Source organism: Mercenaria mercenaria, chromosome 14, assembly GCF_021730395.1.
Source record: "Mercenaria mercenaria strain notata chromosome 14, MADL_Memer_1, whole genome shotgun sequence".
Classification (NCBI taxonomy): domain Eukaryota; kingdom Metazoa; phylum Mollusca; class Bivalvia; order Venerida; family Veneridae; genus Mercenaria; species Mercenaria mercenaria.
In genome coordinates this window covers 32,621,882-32,643,401 of record NC_069374.1, presented here as the reverse complement: position 1 = coordinate 32,643,401, position 21,520 = coordinate 32,621,882, and the positions used below count along the sequence as shown (strand labels likewise).

At 36.0% G+C, this 21,520-nt stretch overlaps 1 protein-coding gene across 1 annotated transcript; it reads left to right on the top strand.

Moving 5' to 3' along the window:
- The first annotated feature begins 12,573 nt into the window (after nucleotides 1-12,573).
- On the top strand, nucleotides 12,574-19,928 carry LOC128548154 (rho-related GTP-binding protein RhoQ-like). The gene is made up of 2 exons (XM_053522575.1): nucleotides 12,574-12,815; nucleotides 19,120-19,928. Exons 1-2 carry the CDS (start codon nucleotides 12,671-12,673, stop codon nucleotides 19,509-19,511), a joined length of 537 nt encoding a protein of 178 aa, XP_053378550.1. The 5' UTR covers nucleotides 12,574-12,670; the 3' UTR covers nucleotides 19,512-19,928.
- The last annotated feature ends 1,592 nt before the right edge of the window (nucleotides 19,929-21,520 follow it).

Below are 21,520 nucleotides of genomic sequence, written 5' to 3'. Positions count from 1 at the left end.
GTATCATATATTCCTACACTCATGTATGAATGTGATGCAATTGCTTCCGATTGACTGGATGTTAGAGTAGCATGTAAACAAATGCTATCAATTGGATGTAATCAATGATTCAAAGTGTTCTACCTGTACTTTCAAATGAAAAGAATATTCAATTTTCTGTTTCTAATTCTTACTTAACATGTAAATTGTGTGTGTGTGTGTGTGTGTTTTTTTTTTAAGACTGAGTCATTTCTGAGCAGAATTGGTTTTCTAGATGAATTCTTGTAATCAAATAATACTTGGGATTTCAATTAGAAAATGGAAATAGAATTAAAGGAGGTTATGGTTTGAAAATGTAAATTAGTAAACATACATTTAAGAAAATTTCAAACAAATTTTGATGGTAAAAGTTTGCATCTGTAAACTTAAATGTATTAAAAGATATTTATTTCTTCATTTACCACATAATTAAGTTTAAAGTGTCTCATGACGACCATAAAAAGATCACACCGTACTTGTAGTTATTATGTATGATCCGTTGTGAACATGTTCTTTTTGGACTTCAACTGAAGAGCGTGTGATGGGTGATGCACTATTCGTTGCCTCTTGCGAACAGACTTAAAACATCTCCCATCATTTTGCTTGGTTGCCTTCAGTGCATCCAATAAATCATCTTACACGCCTGTCAAACTGTGAACAATATGTACAGATCATTTTGTTAAATAGAATGAAAATGCACGCACATAAAACCTTAGGTGAAATTACGATTACTCATTTCCGTATCGCAATTACTAATCTTTTAAACTGCTCTGTTATATTCCGTTCGTTTGACTTGTACAGCGGTTTATAATAATGTAAATGCATATTAAACATGTACTGTTTGAGAGGAGAAAACAAATTAAATAAATCGAAACTTGATTTCTGTTGCATAAAACTTGAATAAAACATAACTTGCTCTGATTAAAATGTGCGTTCTCTGCTATGGATATTAACGTTTATTTCAGTTTAATTGCATAGAAGTAACAGTTTTATACAGTTACTTTAACTTCTTTCAAAGATTTAGTAATTGAAAATGTAGTTTGACTCAACTAAAAATTGGAACATCATTGAAAACATGGCTATTCACGGATAGAATTCTTAGGGCTTTTTCTTCTTCTTTGTGCGTTAGAAATAATATCTAGAATTTCAGAACGGCTTCATGCATCAAAATATTTCAGCATTGATCAATATCGCATTGATCAGAATCAGTAAAGAGAACGGAATGGATTCTCCTGTTAAATTAATTAAATTAAGCGATGAACAATTTTTAATATTTTACTTCTGTGTTAGATTGTATTGGGTGAATGATTTTCATCTCTTTATTGTGACATTTGTTTGCACTTAGTCTCCGTTGATGCTACTAAAAAAAATTATTGTATATCGCAAATTAAATCTTTATAATTTTCTATTATGACTTTATTGTATCTGACTAAAGAGATTACGAAATATGCTTATATCCAGTTGAAATTGCCCGTGTTTGTTTGTAGACATTCTCCATAGAATGGATTCCATGCAAATGCGAATCAGACTAAAGCTCATTATATCCACATTGATTTTTCGCTTTAACTCGCTGAAACAACAGAGGCAATCTACTGATGTGCGTTGTGCCATCAGATTTTAATGAAGAAGACCTTCTAAATTTACAAATAGATAAAGAGCTACATATTTTGTTATACTTTTATCAGTTTGCTTAGATTTATTTATAACAGTGAAACAATTTGTACAAAATCTGCAGTTTTATTTTTGATATTTTGGGTTTTAACATCTAAAATAGAAGAGTTGTACATGTTTTTCTTTTTCATACAGTTGCATACCCTACAGATAGTCAGTTAGATTCATTTCCAGTACAATTTCTAGCTTAAAATGAATACATGATGCTTTTGTTCATAGGTATTGATTTATAAAGAGCATTCGATTAATTTTTCTGATCATACCTAGTCTTCAACGTAATCGTATTATTACAGTTTCACACGGATATCATACATTTTTTAAATAAATAATGTAGAAAGATCCTTATGAGCGAAGAACGCAACAAAACAATGCTACAGTAAGTCTTGGTTTGATTTACTTTGTTATACCTCTTAAATTTTAGTTTAAAAGATTAAGATAACATTCCTTTTAAATCATTTGACTGACTCTCTTTTCTAAATTCAAAAATAAAAGTGTAACACACATAGTACATTTTTAACAATGGAAAGGGAATGCAATGTTATTGTACATGTAGTATTGGTAACTTTATTATCACATCTGTACATTTTTATGCCCCCCCCCCCCCCCCCCCCCCACTCACACACTCATTTATTGGGAGTATATAGCGTTGCTGCTGTACGTACTTCCGTCCGTACGTCCCGTATTCGTGTGTGCCCAACTCCTTCCACATTATTAGCCTGATTTGCTTCAAACATTTTACATATGAACGACCTTGATGTGCAGATGACCATAAAGGAAGGAATTTGTTCTGTGACTAATTTAACCGCAGTAATGGTCCTTTGATGGTTTTCTCTATATGGAATATAGAGGCAAATCTTGTGAGTCCTACTCCTCACACATATAACCTGATTTGCTTCAAACTTTCCCAGATCTTCTTCTTCTTCTTGGCGTTCACCGACTACACGTCATCCCTGATCAAGCAAACTTTCACAGATCAAAATGCTTGATGTGCAGATGACCATAAAGGAAGCATTTTTGCTGTGACTATTTTTACTGCAGTTATGGCCCTTTGATTGTTTTTGCTACATGGAATACAGAGAAAAATAGTGTGTGTCCAACTCTTCCCACACTATTAGCCTGATTTGCTTCAAACTTTCACAGATAAACAAGCTTGATATGCAGATGACCTTAAAGGAAGGGATTTTTCTGTGACTATTTTACTGCATTTATTACCCTTTGATAATTTTGCTATATAGAAGATGGCACAGTATGTGGGGGCATCCATGCCCTTGGCACAGTATATGGGGGCAACCGTGTCCTAAGGACACAATTCTAGTTACGATTAGAATATCAATATGCGTTACATAGCTTTAAAAACTAATACTACACGAGCAGTATAACAGTATAACTCTGAGCTAAGTCAAGTCAGCAATGATCCAGAAGGTTGGTTAGAAGGCACTCAATACTCCTGTTAAAACTATTTTATGTATGCTTGTTCATTTTGAGATATTGACATTAAACTACTTCATTTGATATTGTCATTAAATACCTTTGTGCTGCTTCGACCCGAGCAAAATATGCATTCTTTATGTCACAGCAACTACTGGCGATATCGAACTATGTTTCATTTGCGGATGTAGTATACTTCGCAACCTGGGCAAGACTTTAAAAGTCTCCTCGCACATTCAATCAGGGCTGTTATATTTCGATCTTCTCAGATCGTTCAGCACGACTTTTATGTCGTGTTATTGGTACTGCTTAGTTTCTCAGCATGACCGTTTCGGCCTGGGTGGTCCCAATACTCCAGGTTTCATAGCCTTAGGTATTGTATAATCATCCCTTGGATGTGGTGCCTGCTTTTTAATTTTGTCTTTTGACAGTTCCTGTGATATGCAGGCTCCATAACCTCAGATCCCCCTTCTAAATTCCAGTTTGTTTAGTTCTGTCCATTGTTTTCTCGTTTGGGGCAAACCCATTATTTTATCCGGGGACCATACGCCGCTTTTCATGGAATTACACGCCACAACACGTGTATCATTGAAGGTTCCATGTGCACCGCCGTATGAATACATCTGCGGATGTCTCTAAATTGCTTTTTGTACTTTTAGCATTTTTACATGTTGAGTTCTGCTCAACCCGGGGCTAGAGGGCGTGGACGGTAGCATGCATTTCCACTTCCGTCCATGAACAGGCTCAATCAAATCGAGCCTGCAACATTTTCGTTTTTGTCGAGTTGAACGATCTGTGGAGTTTCCACTTTTTCTGTTTTATACCAATTCATTACCCTTCGCGTAACTGCTAAAATTTCATGTGTTTACCTCTTTCCCTGAAAGTAAAGTTTGAAGTATATTGTACATGACCCGTTAAGGGATTTTATGATGAAGAAGAAGAAAAATAAGCATATTTTACACTTTTCGGCTCATTTCGGTTTCACTCTTTTGAAGTATATGCATAAACTCTCTAGTATGAGTTTAAATGTTGTGTCACAAGCCTCGTGTTTCAATTGTAAGGCATTTTCTTGAGTTATATCCTGAGATTTTGCTTTATATTGCCTTGTTAACAAAATTACTGTCATATTGAAGAAAAAAAAATAAATGTTTATAACTTTTTAGATTTTTTTGGACTGTCTCGGATGATTTAAGGGGATTTTTCCGATAGAATTTGCACTAAAACACAGTTGTATTTCTGCTAAACTAACTCATTCATTTTTCGATTACTTTTCTTTTCTTGAATCGTCTGCTTTGTTACCGGTCCTCCTGATTGTAAAATGTATTTCTTATTCTTAACTTTTGTAACATATATCACAGACTTACAACTCCGGTAATGCCAGCAGCTCTATCCTGGATATTCTCATAAAATATTTAAACGTAATCTTGCAGAAGGAAGGAAAAACTTCAAAGCTAATCAAGCACTGATATATTAAGAAAAAAGATGGTTTAGCAAAAAGCTTGATGTGATTAGTTTGCCTGAAATAACAATGTGCAGATGATTATCACTGTGGTTAAAAACGTTAATTAACTACTAATGCTAGATAGGTCACAGAAAGAACCTTAAAATCCCCGTGCATTGCTTAAGTTTATCAATTTGTAACTGTTTCATAGTTCATATTTAATTTCAATAAGGAGAGCGCTCGTATATGGATCGCGGGGTCGTGAGTTCGATCCCCGGGCGGGGCGGGGCAGTGGGGGTGTAGGGGGAGGGTATGTTCAATGTGACGATTTGATAAAAGACATTGTGTCTTAAATCATTCGTCCTCCACCTCTGACTCATGTGGAAAAGTTGGCGGTTGCTTGCGGAGAACAGGTTTATACTAGTACATAATCCAGGAACACTGGTCATGTTAACTGCCAGCCGTTACATAACTGAAATATAGCCTGGTTCCCGGCGTGTACTAATATTACCACTGCGTAGCAGTTAAGGGGCAGGTAATCCAGACTAAACTGAACTACAAAACTACTGTTGAAAAAAAACGGCGTTAAACCCAAAACAAATAAGTAAACAAACATATCTGGATCTATTTGTATGTGTGTAGCAAGGGACTTAATAATGATGGTAAGATGAAACTCCTATCTTCAGGAGTTATATATACTTTATAAAATTATGAGTTCTAATAATTATCTTTAGTTTTCAGGGAATTGTTTACTTTCAAGAGAATAGTAAAGATATAACATAGAGATAAAGAATAGGTAAACACAGCTTTATTTCTGAAATACTTGCTATGATTTTAGCTCAGTTTATATTTACATTCGCCCTATTCATTTTCATTGAAAATTATGACGTTCATTTTGAATTAGCAGCAAAAGGAAAGGCGCCAAATGGATACCAATGCTGTTTAGTGCTAAAGGGTTGCTGTTTTGACGACAGTTTGTATAGTCAGGGAGAACGTTCCTTAGATGACGTCTGGTGAACAGAATGGCCGGGAAGCTGATTTTAATTTCAAATACAGCAACATGCGTGCAATTTATAATATAATATTGTTTACAAATGGAAAGGAAATATAATGTAAATATAAGAAACGAATCAACTGTTTTCAGAGTGCATGCGAAATGAACGCCAAAATATGATCGGCAAATTAAACACGAATCGCTAGTGCGATTAATGGATTTGCCGATCCTTTTCTGTCGTTCTTAAATATACTATTTTTTTCGCCTTTTAAACTTCCATCGGTTTAAAGCTTCCCTTGTGAAAAAGTTAGTACGAAAAGAAAGATATCTGAACTGAAAAGCACCCCCTCCCCAAGTGGTTCAAAAAGGAAATTTAAAGACAATGTAAAATAAAAAATAAAGTGAAATATCCAAAGTCATTCATACAATGGAAAAAAGCCACTGATGTGTTAGATTGAAAATTATGTTGCTTATAAATATTATTATTAACATGTCTATAACATATTCTATCCCGTTTCTATCATTTAGAAAATAAGACATGTCGGTGACTAACATAAAGACGTTTGGATCTCTTTAACATGAATACCCTAAGTCTATACCAAAATATACTACCTCCCAAGTCAGTGATAGTATTTCATTTGATGTTTAACTTGACAATACAATGCAATTGCGGCTCACTGACGTCAACGATCCCATTGCTGCAAAGGATAACTCTCATAACAAATGTTTAAATGCTGTTAGATACTGAGTTCACAAACTATATACAGACCTTTCCATGATCTTTTTTATACATCAACTTAAATAGGCCATAGCAACGAAATAAAAAATACAGCAAATTTCAAATATTATTGAACATGTAATGAATACTTATTGAAATGATTTCAGCAACAATTCCATATGAAATTTTATTCTAGAAGTTCATCATACAAGGGAGCTTTGCAGTGAGAAACCAGTTTCAGTTTGTAAGTCTACAACATAGACCTTCCGATGAAAGGGATATAGTAATAGGCTTAGTGATGCCCATTATGGTACTGCTAACGTGTGATCAAATGCTGACAATACCGACTTATAATTTTGGTGACGACTTTGTGTTACTGTTATATGTTGCACTTTGTGTCACTGGCACACATAGCATTTTAATGGAGGGAGTGGGGGGCGGGGGGGGGGGGGAGAGAGAGGGTGTAGGATCTCCGTGGCCGAGGGGTTAAGGTCGCTGTATCAAATTACTTGCCCCTCACCAATATGGGCTCGAGCATCATTCGTCTTCATGTGTGGAAGCCATCCAGCTGGCTTACGGAAGGTCGGTAGTTGTACCCAGGTGCCCTCTCTTTATGAGATATTGCACGGAGGAGTACCTGGTGTCTTCCTCCACCATCAAAGCAGGAAAGTCGTCATGGGACATTTCGGAGTGTGAGTGGCAATGATGCAACAAATTGTGTTTTAGAGGTCTGTTCACGTTTCCAAATTTAGTGTACGTAGTCTAAGAACTTCTAGATAAAGAATTTCACCCTAAATATCCTGAATCCGAAAAGCAAACACAAATATTAAGTGTTGCACAATATATTGTTTATGGGATGAGAAGTGGCAAAACGTGAATTCCTAAACACGTTTGTCTTGCGAGTATATTTCACAAGATTGCTTGGTTAGTTACTACACTTAGTGAGAAGTGGTAAAACGTGAACTCCTAAACACGTTTGTCTTGCAAGTATATTGTACCAGATGGCTGAGTCAATTTCTAAACTTAGTGAACCTATTTCATTGTGCAGGGCATACACTGAGCTTAAAAGTACACGCATCAGCTTCTGCATCGATAAATCCAGAAACTAGTCATGTTATTCCGCTGAACCTTACACACATTTCATTAAAAACAACGATGAATAAGTGACTCAAAGCTGGTTGAAAATGTACTTTCTACGTAACCACGTGTTACTGCTTGGCAGAAAGTTGATTTCAGAAAGTACAATGATTTGGGAGCATTTTTTGTCAATATGTTGAAGCAAGAACGTCTTTCAGCAAAACCATCGTAGGATTTCTTTTTCCCCAAAAGAAATCCCAGGCCTCCCTCCACAGAATATCAAATGCCGGTGTAATGAAGTATTTCGACCCCCATAGAATAACGACCCCCGGTCATTATTCTATAGAAAATGTGACTCCTTTCCTGTAAAATATTGACTCCTCTTATAAAAATCTGACTCCCTTTGAAAACTCTATAGAGTAACGACCCCCGGTCATTATTCTATAGAAAAACTGACCCCTCCAAGTAAAATACTGACTCCCTAAAGATGACTCCCTTCGAATCACATAGAATAATGACCCCGGTTATTATTCTATAGAAAAAGTGACTCCTTCCATGTAAAATACTCACTGCCGAAATTACTACATTCGAATTCTCATACAATATTGATTCCCAGACATTATTCTATTTAAAAAAGTTACCCTTTCCGTGTAAAACACCGGCTCCTAAAAAGACTTTCGACGATAATATTGTAACGATTACTGAATGCATAAAGGGAAGTAATTCAATTGATTTGCAAATTTGTAAACCTGTCAATTGTCATTGGAGTAAAATGAAAGTACATAGGCGCAATAAATCACCTTTGGTGATGAGCTAGCTTTTTACCGACGGAATTTGTGTGGAACTAAAACGTTACAAATGGTGGCAGCGGTGGGATGAAGTCAGCTGCCGGACTGGAGTTGCCTTACCCATGCATTTCCTAGGCCAAATCTCAAATTTTCCTGAACAAAAATGTATACACCAAGATACAGCGTCTAGAAATAGAATCCCTTTTCCCGTTGCGGAATACTCTGATTTCAGTGTCAAGTGATGGTATCTGGGGCTAATGGTCAAACGGAAGGACGGACGGACAAGGGCAATTCTATATGCCCCCCTCCCCCGAGTGGGGGCATAAAATGCAGCAATTAGGCCTTAGGTACATGAGTTATCACTAAATTTGACCAAATGACCGGGGGTCGTTTTTTTATGGGAGTCAATATTCTTCGTGAGGTTCAGTTTACTTCACGTGGGGAAGTCATAGTACTATGATCTGGAGGTCATAAAACTATGACCGGGGGGTCATTTTTTCTATAGAATAATGACCGGGGGTCATTATTCTATGGGGGTCGAAATACTTCATTACACCGGCCCCTAAGCTAGAACTTGCCTAGATCAGTACTTCCGAAAGAGAGACATTAAAAGTCCCAGAGTATGTGAAAGTCATTTTGTCTCCTTAGAATGGTAAAAGAACGCTACTCAAACGTTCGTTATAACGCTGTATTAACCCTTATCCTGCTAAATTTCTAAAATGGACTGGTCCATCATTCGATTTGGACAGTACCAATTATTATTCAAAGGTGTGTTCACTAAACATTTACTGACAGAATAGCAAACAGAACAGACCATGATCAGACTGCACGGATGTGCAGGCTGATCGTGGTCTGCACTGGTCGCAAAGGCATAATTACTTGCCGCCAGCAGGCCAAACGTTAAAGCCATTTTCATCAAAGGAAATGAAGTAGAAACTGCAACACGAGCAACAGCTTCTGATATTGCATTTAATCTTTATTAAATACACATTTTCAGCCGACGTGGTCGGCTTTCAACCCGTCTATCAGTGAGACTGGCCCAAATATCACTAACGTTGACAACGTGCCGATCATAACATCAATCGACACATTTAACACTGTTGTTCAAATGTGTATATAAGATAGACTGGACTCATTACTTTAAACTTATGGATTTGAAATGTGCAGTTTCTGCATACAGGGAATTCCTTATAACAAAAATGGTGGTTTGCATATACCAATGAATTAATGAAAATATCTTGTGGAATCCAGTCTACTGGGTCCTATAGCCGCTCATCAGATATTGGCTGGAAACACTTTAAACAGCGGTATTGGGGCTCGCTTACAAAACAATATCACAGGGAATAGTTTCTTCTACAACTAATGAATTAATTTGAACATAGATCGTGGGCTGAACTCGAAACTGTTGTAACTGTATGTAAATAAAGAACAAGATACAATAGTTCCGCGCTCAGCCCTCGATATGCGTGAACTCACATGGAAAAGTCTACATATCCTTTTTAATGGCTAAGCATTACTACAAAGTATGGAAATAGGAGAAACAACATATGAGCCGTGCCATGAGAAAACAAACATAGTGGCTTTGCGACCAGCATGAATCCAGACCAGCCTGCGCATCCGCGCAGTCTGGTCAGGATCCATGCTGTTCGCTAATGGTTTCTCTAATTGCAATAGACAATGAAAGTGAACAGCATGGATCCTGACCAGACTGCGCGGATGCACAGGTTGGTCTGGATCCATGCTGGTCACAAAGCCACTATGTTGGTTTTCTTTAAACAAAGCACAAAGAATCAATGTAGTGTTTGACCTGTATATAACATCAAACACCAAATACAATACACAAGGAGATATCAACAAGTGAAAAGAGTATTACCATTATCAAAAAAACCTGGTCAAACTTTAAAATACGTCCTGCGAAATAAAATGGATTTGGCAAGATATTTTAACAGGAGCTAATCATGCAAGGCCCTACAGGAAAGACACTGGTTGTTGTTTGAGCCTTTCAGGAAGTCGAAATCCAACGAACTTGATATGGATGAATTATAGGCTAAACACGAGGAAGCTGATACAAAAATCATCCTCATTGTTGTTCACTGCAGTAAACGATAAAATTGTAAGTCTATTATAGTGACTGTCAGAGATACTGATGTTTATCTTTTAGCTCTTAATTAATATATAATAATTACATGTTTGAAAGTACATGACTATTTGACTTGGAAAAAACAGGTGAAGGTAATTGTTTTAACAAATAAAGTAAACTTTAACTTCGAGCAATTTAAAGATTAAATCTAAGGGAAACGTAAATTATGGCTACAAAAAATACAATTTATATGGATTGTAAAAATTGCTGTAACACGATTACTGCTTTCTTTTACCGACAGAAGATACATATCGCGGCCATCTAAAATATATAGTAAACGCAACGGATATTTTCTTCCGGAATTCATAATTTAATGCAATTTAAAGGCACAATTCATAGTTATATATTTATGAAAGCGTGTACAAAATGTTTATGTTTCTATGTTAGGTTTGGTGCATTATATGTAGGTTTAAAACGTCCTCTGTGATAGTTTTGATTCAGCAGTGCAATCTAAAAATGTCTTCAAAAGTGCTGTAGAAATGAATACATATCAATATCTACATAATTGTTAGAGCGTCAAAGACTCATCAATGTTGATCTGACAAAATCGGGATACTTCCAATTGTTTTCATGGTACTGGTAATAACAGAGTAAACTATAGATGAGCCGTGCCATGAGAAAACCAACATAGTGGCTTTCCGACCAGCATGGATCCAGACCAGACTGTGCACCAGCCCGCGCAGTCTGGTCGGAATCCATGCTGTTCGCTAACGTTTTCTCTAATTGCATAAGTTTTGAAAGCGAACAGCATGGATCCTGACCAGGCTGCGCAGGCTGGTCTGAAACCATGCTGGTCTCAAAGCCACTATGTTGGTTTTCTCATGGCACGGCTCAGATATCTTGAGATGGAATGCAGGAAGACTTTACAAATAACTATAACGTGTATGGTAGCAATTATCTGTCAAGATGTTAACAGGCTAGTTTCTCTCCTCTTGTGTATGTTTAGTAAGTTTATAGTTAAAAGGACATAATCAAACCTAGCTTGGTGTCAAGGTCAGCAAAAGAGAGGAGCGGAAATAGATCTACTGCAAATGCAATGAGACATCTTTTATAACAACGAAGAAAGATGACCAACGTGTTTCAATTAGCACTTTAACAACGCAGAAACGAGTTTAATTAGCACTTTAAGTGCTATAGAAAGCACACATGCGTTTTAAAACCGGCTAGTGTAAGCGTATTATATATTAAAAAATAATTCTCATTTCTCGATGAATTTACTTCCGATTTTCACTGGCATAATTGTTTAACCTTTAGCCTGCTGGTGGCAAGTGATTCTGAATGTGCGACCAGTCCAGATCAATCATCCGTACAGACTGATCATGGTCTGCACTGTTCGCTATTCAGTCAGTAAATTTTCAGTGAACACCCCTTGGAATAATAAATGGTATTGCCAAAATTGAATGGTAGGCCAGTCTATTCTAGAAATTTAGCATGCTAAGGGTTTATAAAAAATAATTATCATAAAGTATTGCTTCTGATATAAGACGGTGTACGAAATTGGATATGGCAGTAAATGTTCAAAAAGTGTATATATCTAAACAAAAGGTATAAAGTTCGAGAAAAAAAATGCAAATAAGCCCACGTGACAAAGGCATTAAAACCGAGGCTGTTTTCTTGGTTGCGTTCTACACCGGTTGGTGGCTTTAAAAGGTCTCTACGTACTTGGAATCAGTGTTGTTCAATTTTCTGATCCTTTGGGATCAAGCAATACATTCAAATTTACCTTAGTAATGTTCCGATTAAGCTGGTGCTAGATGAGATTGCTGGGGTAAGGAGTCTCCAAGTACTTTCACTAAGTGTTTTTTTATATTTCCTGATCCTTATAATTCCTGATTATTCAATTTTACTATAATGGTGTTCCACCTAAGCCGGTGCTAGTGAGTGTGAGAGGTTTTGCACACTTCATTACCTCTTGTGGACAGACTCAATCAAACCGAGTCTGTTGTTACTTTGCTTGATTCTTTTAGACTTTCTTTGATAAACCAGTGTTGCTGGCGATATTATTCACATAAACCTTGTCTGCAATAAACATACGAAGATGCGGCATACCAGATCTTGTGCTTGGGTTGAAACAACACCAATACAAAAATGCACATTATAAAAAGTTTCTATCTTGGAAGCGAATAACAAGATTTTTTTCAAGTGTTGCTGGGGTAACCACAAGCTTAGTGTTAAGGAAGGTCAGAACACGCAAGATACATAATGGTATATCAGTCAGTGAGTACATAACAGATTTTACATAAACGTAAAGACAGAGAACTGTCAATTATCACTTACCAGAAATAATACATTTCTGTCAATAAAAGGAAGATACTTTGCTAGAATTATATCTATTGAAATCAAAAGACCGCTTAGATGAGCTTACTTAGATGATTGAAACGAGAAGTTAAAACAAATGGAAAGCAATAAAGTTAAAGAGAGAATTGTTCGATGTTCCATTGTAGGAGACAGTTTTGTTGGAAAAACTACTTTAATCAAACAGTTCCTGGGAGAAGAAAGAACTGATAGACCGACACCTACGGTATTTGATAACTTCGCTGGTAAGTGTGTCTATGTTGAATGACCTTCGTATTCTTTAAAACCAAGGAAATATACATTTGCTTCTGTAATTATTTTATCAGTAGGACATAGGAAGCGACAGACTCGCTCGCACTCTGAAAGGCATGTTGTTTTAACCATGATGAAAACACACCCTATTACCTGATGTCCACCACGCAGAGGGATGCGGCTGCCACAGAGGTCAGAAATCAATAACGGCGAATAGTGGTGTTAGTCTTTTGAGCTGTATTTTTTCATTTCGTCTTTCCATGAAAATATTCTGGTGCAAGCATACGTGTAAATGCCTTAACATATTATAGAATTAATCCTGGTCGCCAACTTTGCGAAATAAAGAAGTATTCAGCTGTTTAAATTGGACGTTTATTAAAATTGATGCGAAAACCATATTCAACGGCCCAATTCGAAGTGTTTACAAAATATTTTGATCAAATTTACCTCACAAGTCAAACGACCAATCATCTGGGGATAATCCTGGCAAGTTTCAAGTCTGTCCGTACGTCTACACCGACGTTATGACCCTTAAAAGGGACCCGGGTATAGTCACGTATGATATACTTTACCGCAGAGGGCATTTTTAAATGATGCCCATCCCACCGAGGAGTCAAAATATAGGATACCGTTTACGGCAGAGGGGAATTTGGTGTAAAAACGTCTATTTTGGCTGTTTGTTTCGCTTTAAAGTCTTGGGAGGTCATGGAATCATTTGCAGTATGCATTGTTTATATACTTATGTTTAATAATGCCACTGGGCGATTTTCAATGGCGAACACCGCTGTAACAGTGTTAATCTGTCTAGATTGTATTTCTATCTCCGATATTGCATACTTAACTATCTGCTACATGTATAGATTGATTCTGCTGCTGTAAATGTTCATTTTGTAAATTCATTTTTGTTTCAATTTCTTTTATGATGAAATATACAGAAATAATGATATCTGAAGTCCTGATACTTGCGTTTTTGCAGGATTCTGTGTTGAAGTTACGGTTAATATTAGGTATTAAATCGTTAAATGCATTTATTATATACAGCTTTCATTTAAATACACATCAGATCATATAGTTTAACACAGTTTGTCGAGTAGTATATTTAAGCATATATATTTGAAATGCATGAGTATTGTTTAAAAAAGCTAAGACGCTGATTTGCAGCTTACGCTAGAGTGATTGACCATTTAAGTACATGGAACTGGATTAAGATGAAAACATTTGGAATGCTGGATATAGGACAGAAAACATATACCGACGTGATTCCAAATGAAGGTGAAATATTCATTTCTAATGACCAACGTGTGGGCATGTATTGAAGTTAAGGGCAAAATATCAAAATTGAATACATCTTTAAAGTTTTCAAGAGAGATCGATCAGAATGAAATCTTCATTTCAGATAGTAACTCGGTAATAACAGATGGTTTAGTTATTTCCATTGCATTTTGATAGATCTCTCTTGACATGACAATTAACTAAATGGTCAATCACTCCAGTGTTAACTTCAAAATCATTGTTACAGTAATAACACGTGTATGCCTTCATCTTTGGTTCTGAAATTGAATACAAAATAAATTGTTTAGAACATTTCTGTAAACGATTAATGAATAACAGCTTTATTTAGAACCGATCACTTGACTTATGCCACTGACCAGAAATATATTTAAATTTTCTAGCCTAACGGATCTTTTATGTAGAACTATGTTACTATTAGTAGCCTCTTAGTATGAAAGCTTGATAATGCAAAATAATTTGATATTTTATATTAACCTATATTCAACACTGAATCCAGCAAGAACGCAAGTACCAGGGCTTCAGAATTTCATTGCTGGCAGCAAATGTCTGTAAATTATGATAAAAAAGAAACAAAAATGATTTTACAAAACAAAGACTTTCAGTGGGAAAAGAACACTATACATGTACAGTATAAGATTGTTTGCAATGTAGGATATATATCTAGACTGATTGCAAAACGATTTATCATAAACCGTAAATTCAACACTGAATCCAGCAAGAACGCAAGTACCGATACCATCAGGACTTACGATATCGTTATTTCTGTATATTTCATGATAAAAGAAATTGAAACAAAACTGAGTTTACAAAACGAAGACTTAAATAGTAGCAAAACAACGTCGGAGATAGATAGAAGTTCAATCTAAACTGATTACCACCGTGTTACAGCGGTGTTCGCCATTGAAAATCGTCCATTATTAAACACAAGTATAAACAATGCATTCTGCAAATAATTCCATGACCTCCCAGGTCTCAAAAGCAAAACAAACAGCCAAAATAGATATTTTTACACAAAATTTCCCTCTGTCGTAAACGATACCCTATATTTTGATTCCTCGGCGGGATGGGCATCATTTAAAAATGCCCTCTGCGGTAAAGTTTATCATGCGTGACTGTACCCGGGTCCCTTTGGAGGGTCATAACGTCGGTGTAGACGTACGGACAGACTTGAAACTTGCCAGGATTATCCCCAGATGATTGTTCGTTTGACGTGTGAGGTAAACCCGATCAAATCATTTTGTAAACACTCCGAATTGGGCCGTTGAATATGATTTTCGCATTAATTTTAATAAACGTCCAATTTAAACAGCTAATTACTTCTTTATTTCGCAAAGTTGGCGACCAGGATTAATCATATAATATGTTTAGGCATTTACACACATGCCTGCACCAGAATATCTTCATGGAAAGTCGAAATGAAAAAATACAGCTCCAAAAACTAACACCACTATTCGCCGTTATTGATTTCCTACCTCTGTGGCAGCCACATCCCTCGGCGTGGTGGACATCAGGTAATAGGGTGTGGAAAAGTGACCTAGATTTAAACCATAAATCAGTAAGAGCGGCCTGTCGCTTCTGAATATTGACGATAAATTACAAATGCTGATTGAATGGGATAAAGCCGTGACTTTTATTTATCCCCCCGCCAAAGGCGAAGGGGATATTAAAAATGCTCTCCGTCCGTCCGTCCGTCCGTGTGTCCGCAACGATCTTTGTCCGGAGTAAAACTCCAAAAGTACTGGAGGGATACTCTTCAAACTTCATACACTGATAGAACACATTAGGAGGAAGTGCAGTGTGCAAGAACAATAACTCTATCTTGCCTATTTTTTGAGTTATTTCCCTTTATTTTATTTTCTTAAAAAAATTTGTCCGGAGCATAACTCCAAAAGTACAGGAGAGATTTTCTTCAAACTTCATACACTGATAGAACACATTGGGAGGAAGTGCATTGTATAAGAACAATAACTCTACCTTGCATATTATCGGAGTTATTCCCCTTTATCATATTTTCTTAAAAAAATTTGACCAGAGCATATTTTCTTCATGCATGGAGGGATTTTGATATATCTTGGCACAAATGTTCACCACCACAAGGCGGAGTGTCATGCGCAAGAACCAGGTCCCTAGGTCTAAGGTCAAGGTCACACTTAGAGGTCAAAGGATACAATTATGAAAACCTTGTCCGGAGCATTTCTTCTTCATCCATAGAGGGATTTTGAAATAACTTGGCACAAATGTTCACCACCACGAGACGGAGTGTCGTGCGCAAGATCCAGGTCCCTAGGTCTAAGGTCAAGGTCACACTTAGAGGCCAAAGGTCAGATACAAGAATGACTTTGTCCGAAGCATTTCTTCTTCATGCATGGAGGGATTTTGATGTAACTTGGCACAATTATACACCATCATGAGACGAAGTGTCATGCGCAGTTCACTTCTTTAGAATTACTTCCCTTTGTTGTTACTTTAAATAGCTGTTATTGTAACTTTTTCATTACTAGTCGTAGGGAAAAATCGAGACCACTTTTCTGTAGTACAACATGCATGCTACATCCAATTTTGAGGTGTTTTTTGACCAGTCTCTACCTGGTAAAGATTTTTGTGTGGACTTTTTTTTTAAAGATTAACTTCCCTTAGTTGTTACTATAAATAACGTATATTGTAACATTTTATAATTGGTCGTAGGGAAAAAACAAGACCACTTTACTGTGGTACAACATAGATGTTACTTTCCAATTTTAGGTGTATTTTAAGGTATCGCTTCCTGGTAAGGAGTTTTTTGTGGACGACTTACAATGATTTAATAAGTATGCTACTACTGTTTTTTTTTCTTCAATCAGCTGAATTCTAGCAGTAAATTATGAGTATTTCCTCTGACCTTATTTACATGTGTAGCTGATCAACAGGGATCAAATACTCTGCTAATATCTTTTATCAGGGTCAGACAGCTCAGATTCACCTGGATTTAACAAACTGACCCTTTCTTGACCTAACTCACATTCACTTATTTTTAGGAAGCTCCTCCTACAATTTGGGTGTAGGGCCTACACCAGACTGGCCTTTAAGTCAGTAGTGAAAGTAGTGAACAAAACAAATGAAATGTTGTTGATAATGCTGTTAAAATATGCATGCATTGAGACCTTCTGTCCTCAAATGTTCAAAGACATTTCATTTATTCACTTAGGGTAGTCGTTCAGGTTTGACTGTATAAGCAGTGTGAACATTTGTGTTTTCGTCCTAAATTATTAGAATTTTGCGCCGTGTCAAAGCTAGGATATGACAAATGTAAAACAGTCAGCCAATTTTCAAATGACAATGTCTCAACAAAATGGTGACAAACAAAGAATGATGATTGTTGCTACTTTTCAAAAGAAACGGGGATTTCCCTCGAAAAGAACCCAGTTTTTGATATCATAAAATAACCAATGATTGTTCGACATAAATAACGCATGAACTAGTATTTGAAATTATTCATGAGCTTTAGTGAACAATAATTGTATCTATTCATTCATCTTTGATTTAGTGAAATGCGCAATAAAGTAAAAAGACAATTTGTTCAAAAACTTATCTGCATTTTGCTTGCATCCTTACTGGAAAACGCTAGCTCTTCAAACATGTGATGAACATGATTTTTGTACACGAAGTGCCGACTTGCTTGTTTAGTTATTTGTGAAGGTATGAACCGGTTTGAAATATTAAACGACCAAAATGACCACACCCGTGAACTGCTTGTGCGTGAAACTGATTAATTGGGACACGTTATATGGTCTGGATTGAAATAACAGAAGCAGAAATTATATCTCTTGCGTGCCTACCGAAAAATAACATAAATTTATTTCTCAAAAGAACATAAATTCCTTTAATTGAGAATGTAAAAAAAACTTTTACATTTTCAATTGTCGCGGAGTAAAATGCCAACTTAGCCGAGTCACTTTATATTATGAGTCACGTGATTTCTGACATTGACAATAAGCTTGATTTTTTTTATTATTCCTTCTCTTGAGAAGGAATATAGTAGTCGCAACTTGACCGCGATGGTTGACCTTCGGCTGATTATTCATATCGATTATTTCATTGTAGAAATAAAGGGTGATTAGGGTAGCCATGTATATTCATATGGAATTAGTTCGTTTACAGAGCATTATCAAAGTATGTATACTTACATTTGATCAGTTAAAACTTTCCAATACACTGATTTTTATATTCACAAATTTATATTTCCACTTCCTCATGCAGCTCGTGTTTTACGTTCACTCCTTTTCAATAATAGGTTGTGCCTAATTATGTATTATAATACAAAGGTCAACCATCGGGGTCAAGTTGCATCTACTATATCTTAATTCAATAAGTCACGCTTGACTGAGCTACTGATGTCGAAAGCTGTTGTAATTACAAGCTGGCCAATTACACTCCGTGACCTTAGAAATAACCTCCGACGTTAAACTACTCTTTCTCAATTGAGGCGACTCCATGGATTACACAATACTAAACCCGAGGATGATTAATTGATTCTTTTATTTCCTCCTGAACATAACATATGTACATTCACTAGATAGACATATATCAGCAAATTTAAATGTAAACAACCAAATATTATCGTAACCTTCAAATGCATGGTTAATATGTGAAAACAAACCCCATTGTGACCCTCTAATTATGTGCAAGGAATTCACACATTGACTCCAGGTCAATGTCTTATTGCCGTATTTACTCTACTGAAAGAGGTAACAGATTTAATTTGTTGTTGGATTTAACAATTTATGTTAAATAACTAGCGTAAATACTTACCTGATATTTTTGGCAGTATAAAACAGACATTGCAACCAAAATTTTACAAGATGGTCATTTTATATTTATATAGATGTGCCCTAGAAGGAACTTTTGGTATGCTTTAACTTGTCATACTAACTTTCATGAAAAAAATTTCTTGCATTCAAATTTTGGATTTCAAGCAACTGCAAATTATCAAATAGATCTTATTTCTTGTTTATGTTTATTTCATAGGAAATATTCATACTGAAGATGGTTTCTATACGGTCAGTATTTTTGACACAACTGGACAACATGACATGGATGGATTACGTCACTTCCCGTATGCCCAAAGCGATACAATTATCGTCTGCTACTCTGTTATTGACCGGGCATCTTTTAACAACGTCTTACAGGTTTGGATTCCAGAAATTAAGGAATACACACTGAAAGGCACACAAATCGTTCTGGTAGCAACACATTGTGACTTGATTGATATCAAGTCTGAAGCTGGCATACGGAGTGAAGGAATGTCACTAGCAAAAAAGATTGGTGCATTTCGCTTTGTGGAAGCCTCAATGTATGATTTCGAAAGTACATCCGCACTTTTTGAGGCCATTGTAATGAAAATTGTGAAAAGAGAGTAAATATTATTTCGAAATTATTTAGAAGGTGAAAAATTATAACTCATAACTCCACATTTCCAATAATGTGAATGGTTGTTTCTTCTGCAAGTGGAAAAAAGCGCCAAACAAACCTGAAATAATGCAGCCGCATATTAGCCTGAACAGTCGTAAATTAACGAGAAAAATAAATAAACTTATTTCATTATCGTTTTTATTCTCCGTTTAATTACAGTGAAACCGGAACCGGAAATATTGACGTTTAAATTTCATATCGTGTGCATGACATCATTTTATGTTTGACGTTGCGTTATTTTCTTATATTTACGTCAATGTTGTCATTGTTCATTCAGGCTATTGAACAAATTCATCACATTTATACAATATTAATATGTGTATATACGTATGTAATAAAAATATTATTAGCCTTTGCATCGAGAAATATGCACTCGTTCTGTAGCGGAATAATATTGCGCTCCTAAAGTCGCCAAATATTTCCGCTGCAGAACGCGCACATATTTCTCGATAATATATCAGCTAGTTCATAGCTATGATCGCAAATTGGAATAAATAATTGTAAAGCATATAACTGTCTTATTGTGTTATATTGTTGTCTATCTACATGTATTGAAGTCATTGCTATGTCAACCTTTAGGTGCAAAATGCAAATATCTAGTGTACAAGACATCATAGAGAATTTTCTCCTTTTCAATGCTATTATTACAAAAGAGCAATAAAATGTTCATCACAAATGCGCTTTCCTCCCTTCCATGTTAAGAGAAGATTATTACGTTTAGGCTTGTACGAGTGTTATGTTATCAGAAGCAGCGGATATAAAATCATTTCACTTGTTCTAGGTGAAGACCTGATTATCCTACTGGAGTGTATACGTATATGAGATATATGGTCTCACCATCTCATTTAAGCACAGGACATTCTACATAGTGTTTCAGCTAGTCTGAGACTTAGTCACCTTAGTGATTGGACCCATCACATTGTTCAAGATACTAAAGCCGTAGGCTCTTTTCTGGGTCATATTTGTTTGTTTGTTTGTGTTGGGTTTAACGCTGTTTTTCAACAGTATTTCAGTCATGTAACGGCGGGTAGTTAACCTAACCAGTGTTCCTGGATTCTGTACCGGTACAAACCTGTTCTCCGCAAGTAACTGCCAACTTCCCCACATGAGCTATCAGAGTTTGAGGACGAAAGATTTGAGACACAATGTCTTTTATCAAATCGTCACGGAGAGTTTCTGGGTCATATAGCTCGTATCCTAACGTACATATTATTGAATATTATATATCAAATAATTATTTTGATAATGTTCCCTTGTAGGTTACAACACACTAAATAGCCGTTCTTCTTTATTCTATATGAAATTGTCATATTTCCAGCACACATCAGGAACAATTTTAAATGAATGTAACTTACATTTTCTTGAAGAATATTGTCAGTGCTGAATAACAGTGAGTGTCTGTTTGCCTAAGTGACCTTGTGGTGGCAATTTCGGATATGGGAAGCCATCTTGAATTTGTTTAAATCTGAAGTTTGTGTGTTTTGAAATAAAATGTGTGCATCATCTATGATGCTGGTCATCTTTCACACAAATTGAGCTTTATAAAAACTGTTTTCCTGTATAATGAGAATTTAATGGCGGCCATCTTGTATTTTTTTTGTAAATAGTTATGAGCTTAAGTTGTTAAGTTGTTTGTGTTATAGTTCTCTACTACCATGCAAAATTTCGCGTTCTTAATAACAATAAAAACATTATTATGGGTCTATTCACAGTTTCAATTATATTTTTAAATTTTTTACCCCCCCCCCCCCCCCCCCCCCCCCCCAAACCACACACAAGTGTGTCCATGTACTTATATAATTGAATCATATATTGACACCACAGCCACATTTAAAAACTGACTTCTGCTTTAAAGCGGTAGACCATTTCATTTCGGTACAATGAGCGTAACCACGGCTCTACAATGTAAATCCTGAGTGTAAGCATTAATATCCTCTGTGTCATAATTAAGATATTA

What these genes read in the sequence shown, in the direction of transcription:
- LOC128548154 (XM_053522575.1), top strand. Translation starts at nt 12,671, where the DNA reads ATGGAAAGCAATAAAGTTAAAGAGAGAATTGTTCGATGTTCCATTGTA. An exon ending in GGTATTTGATAACTTCGCTG is followed by an intron (nt 12,816 to 19,119) that starts GTAAGTGTGTCT and finishes TTTATTTCATAG; the next exon opens with GAAATATTCATACTGAAGAT.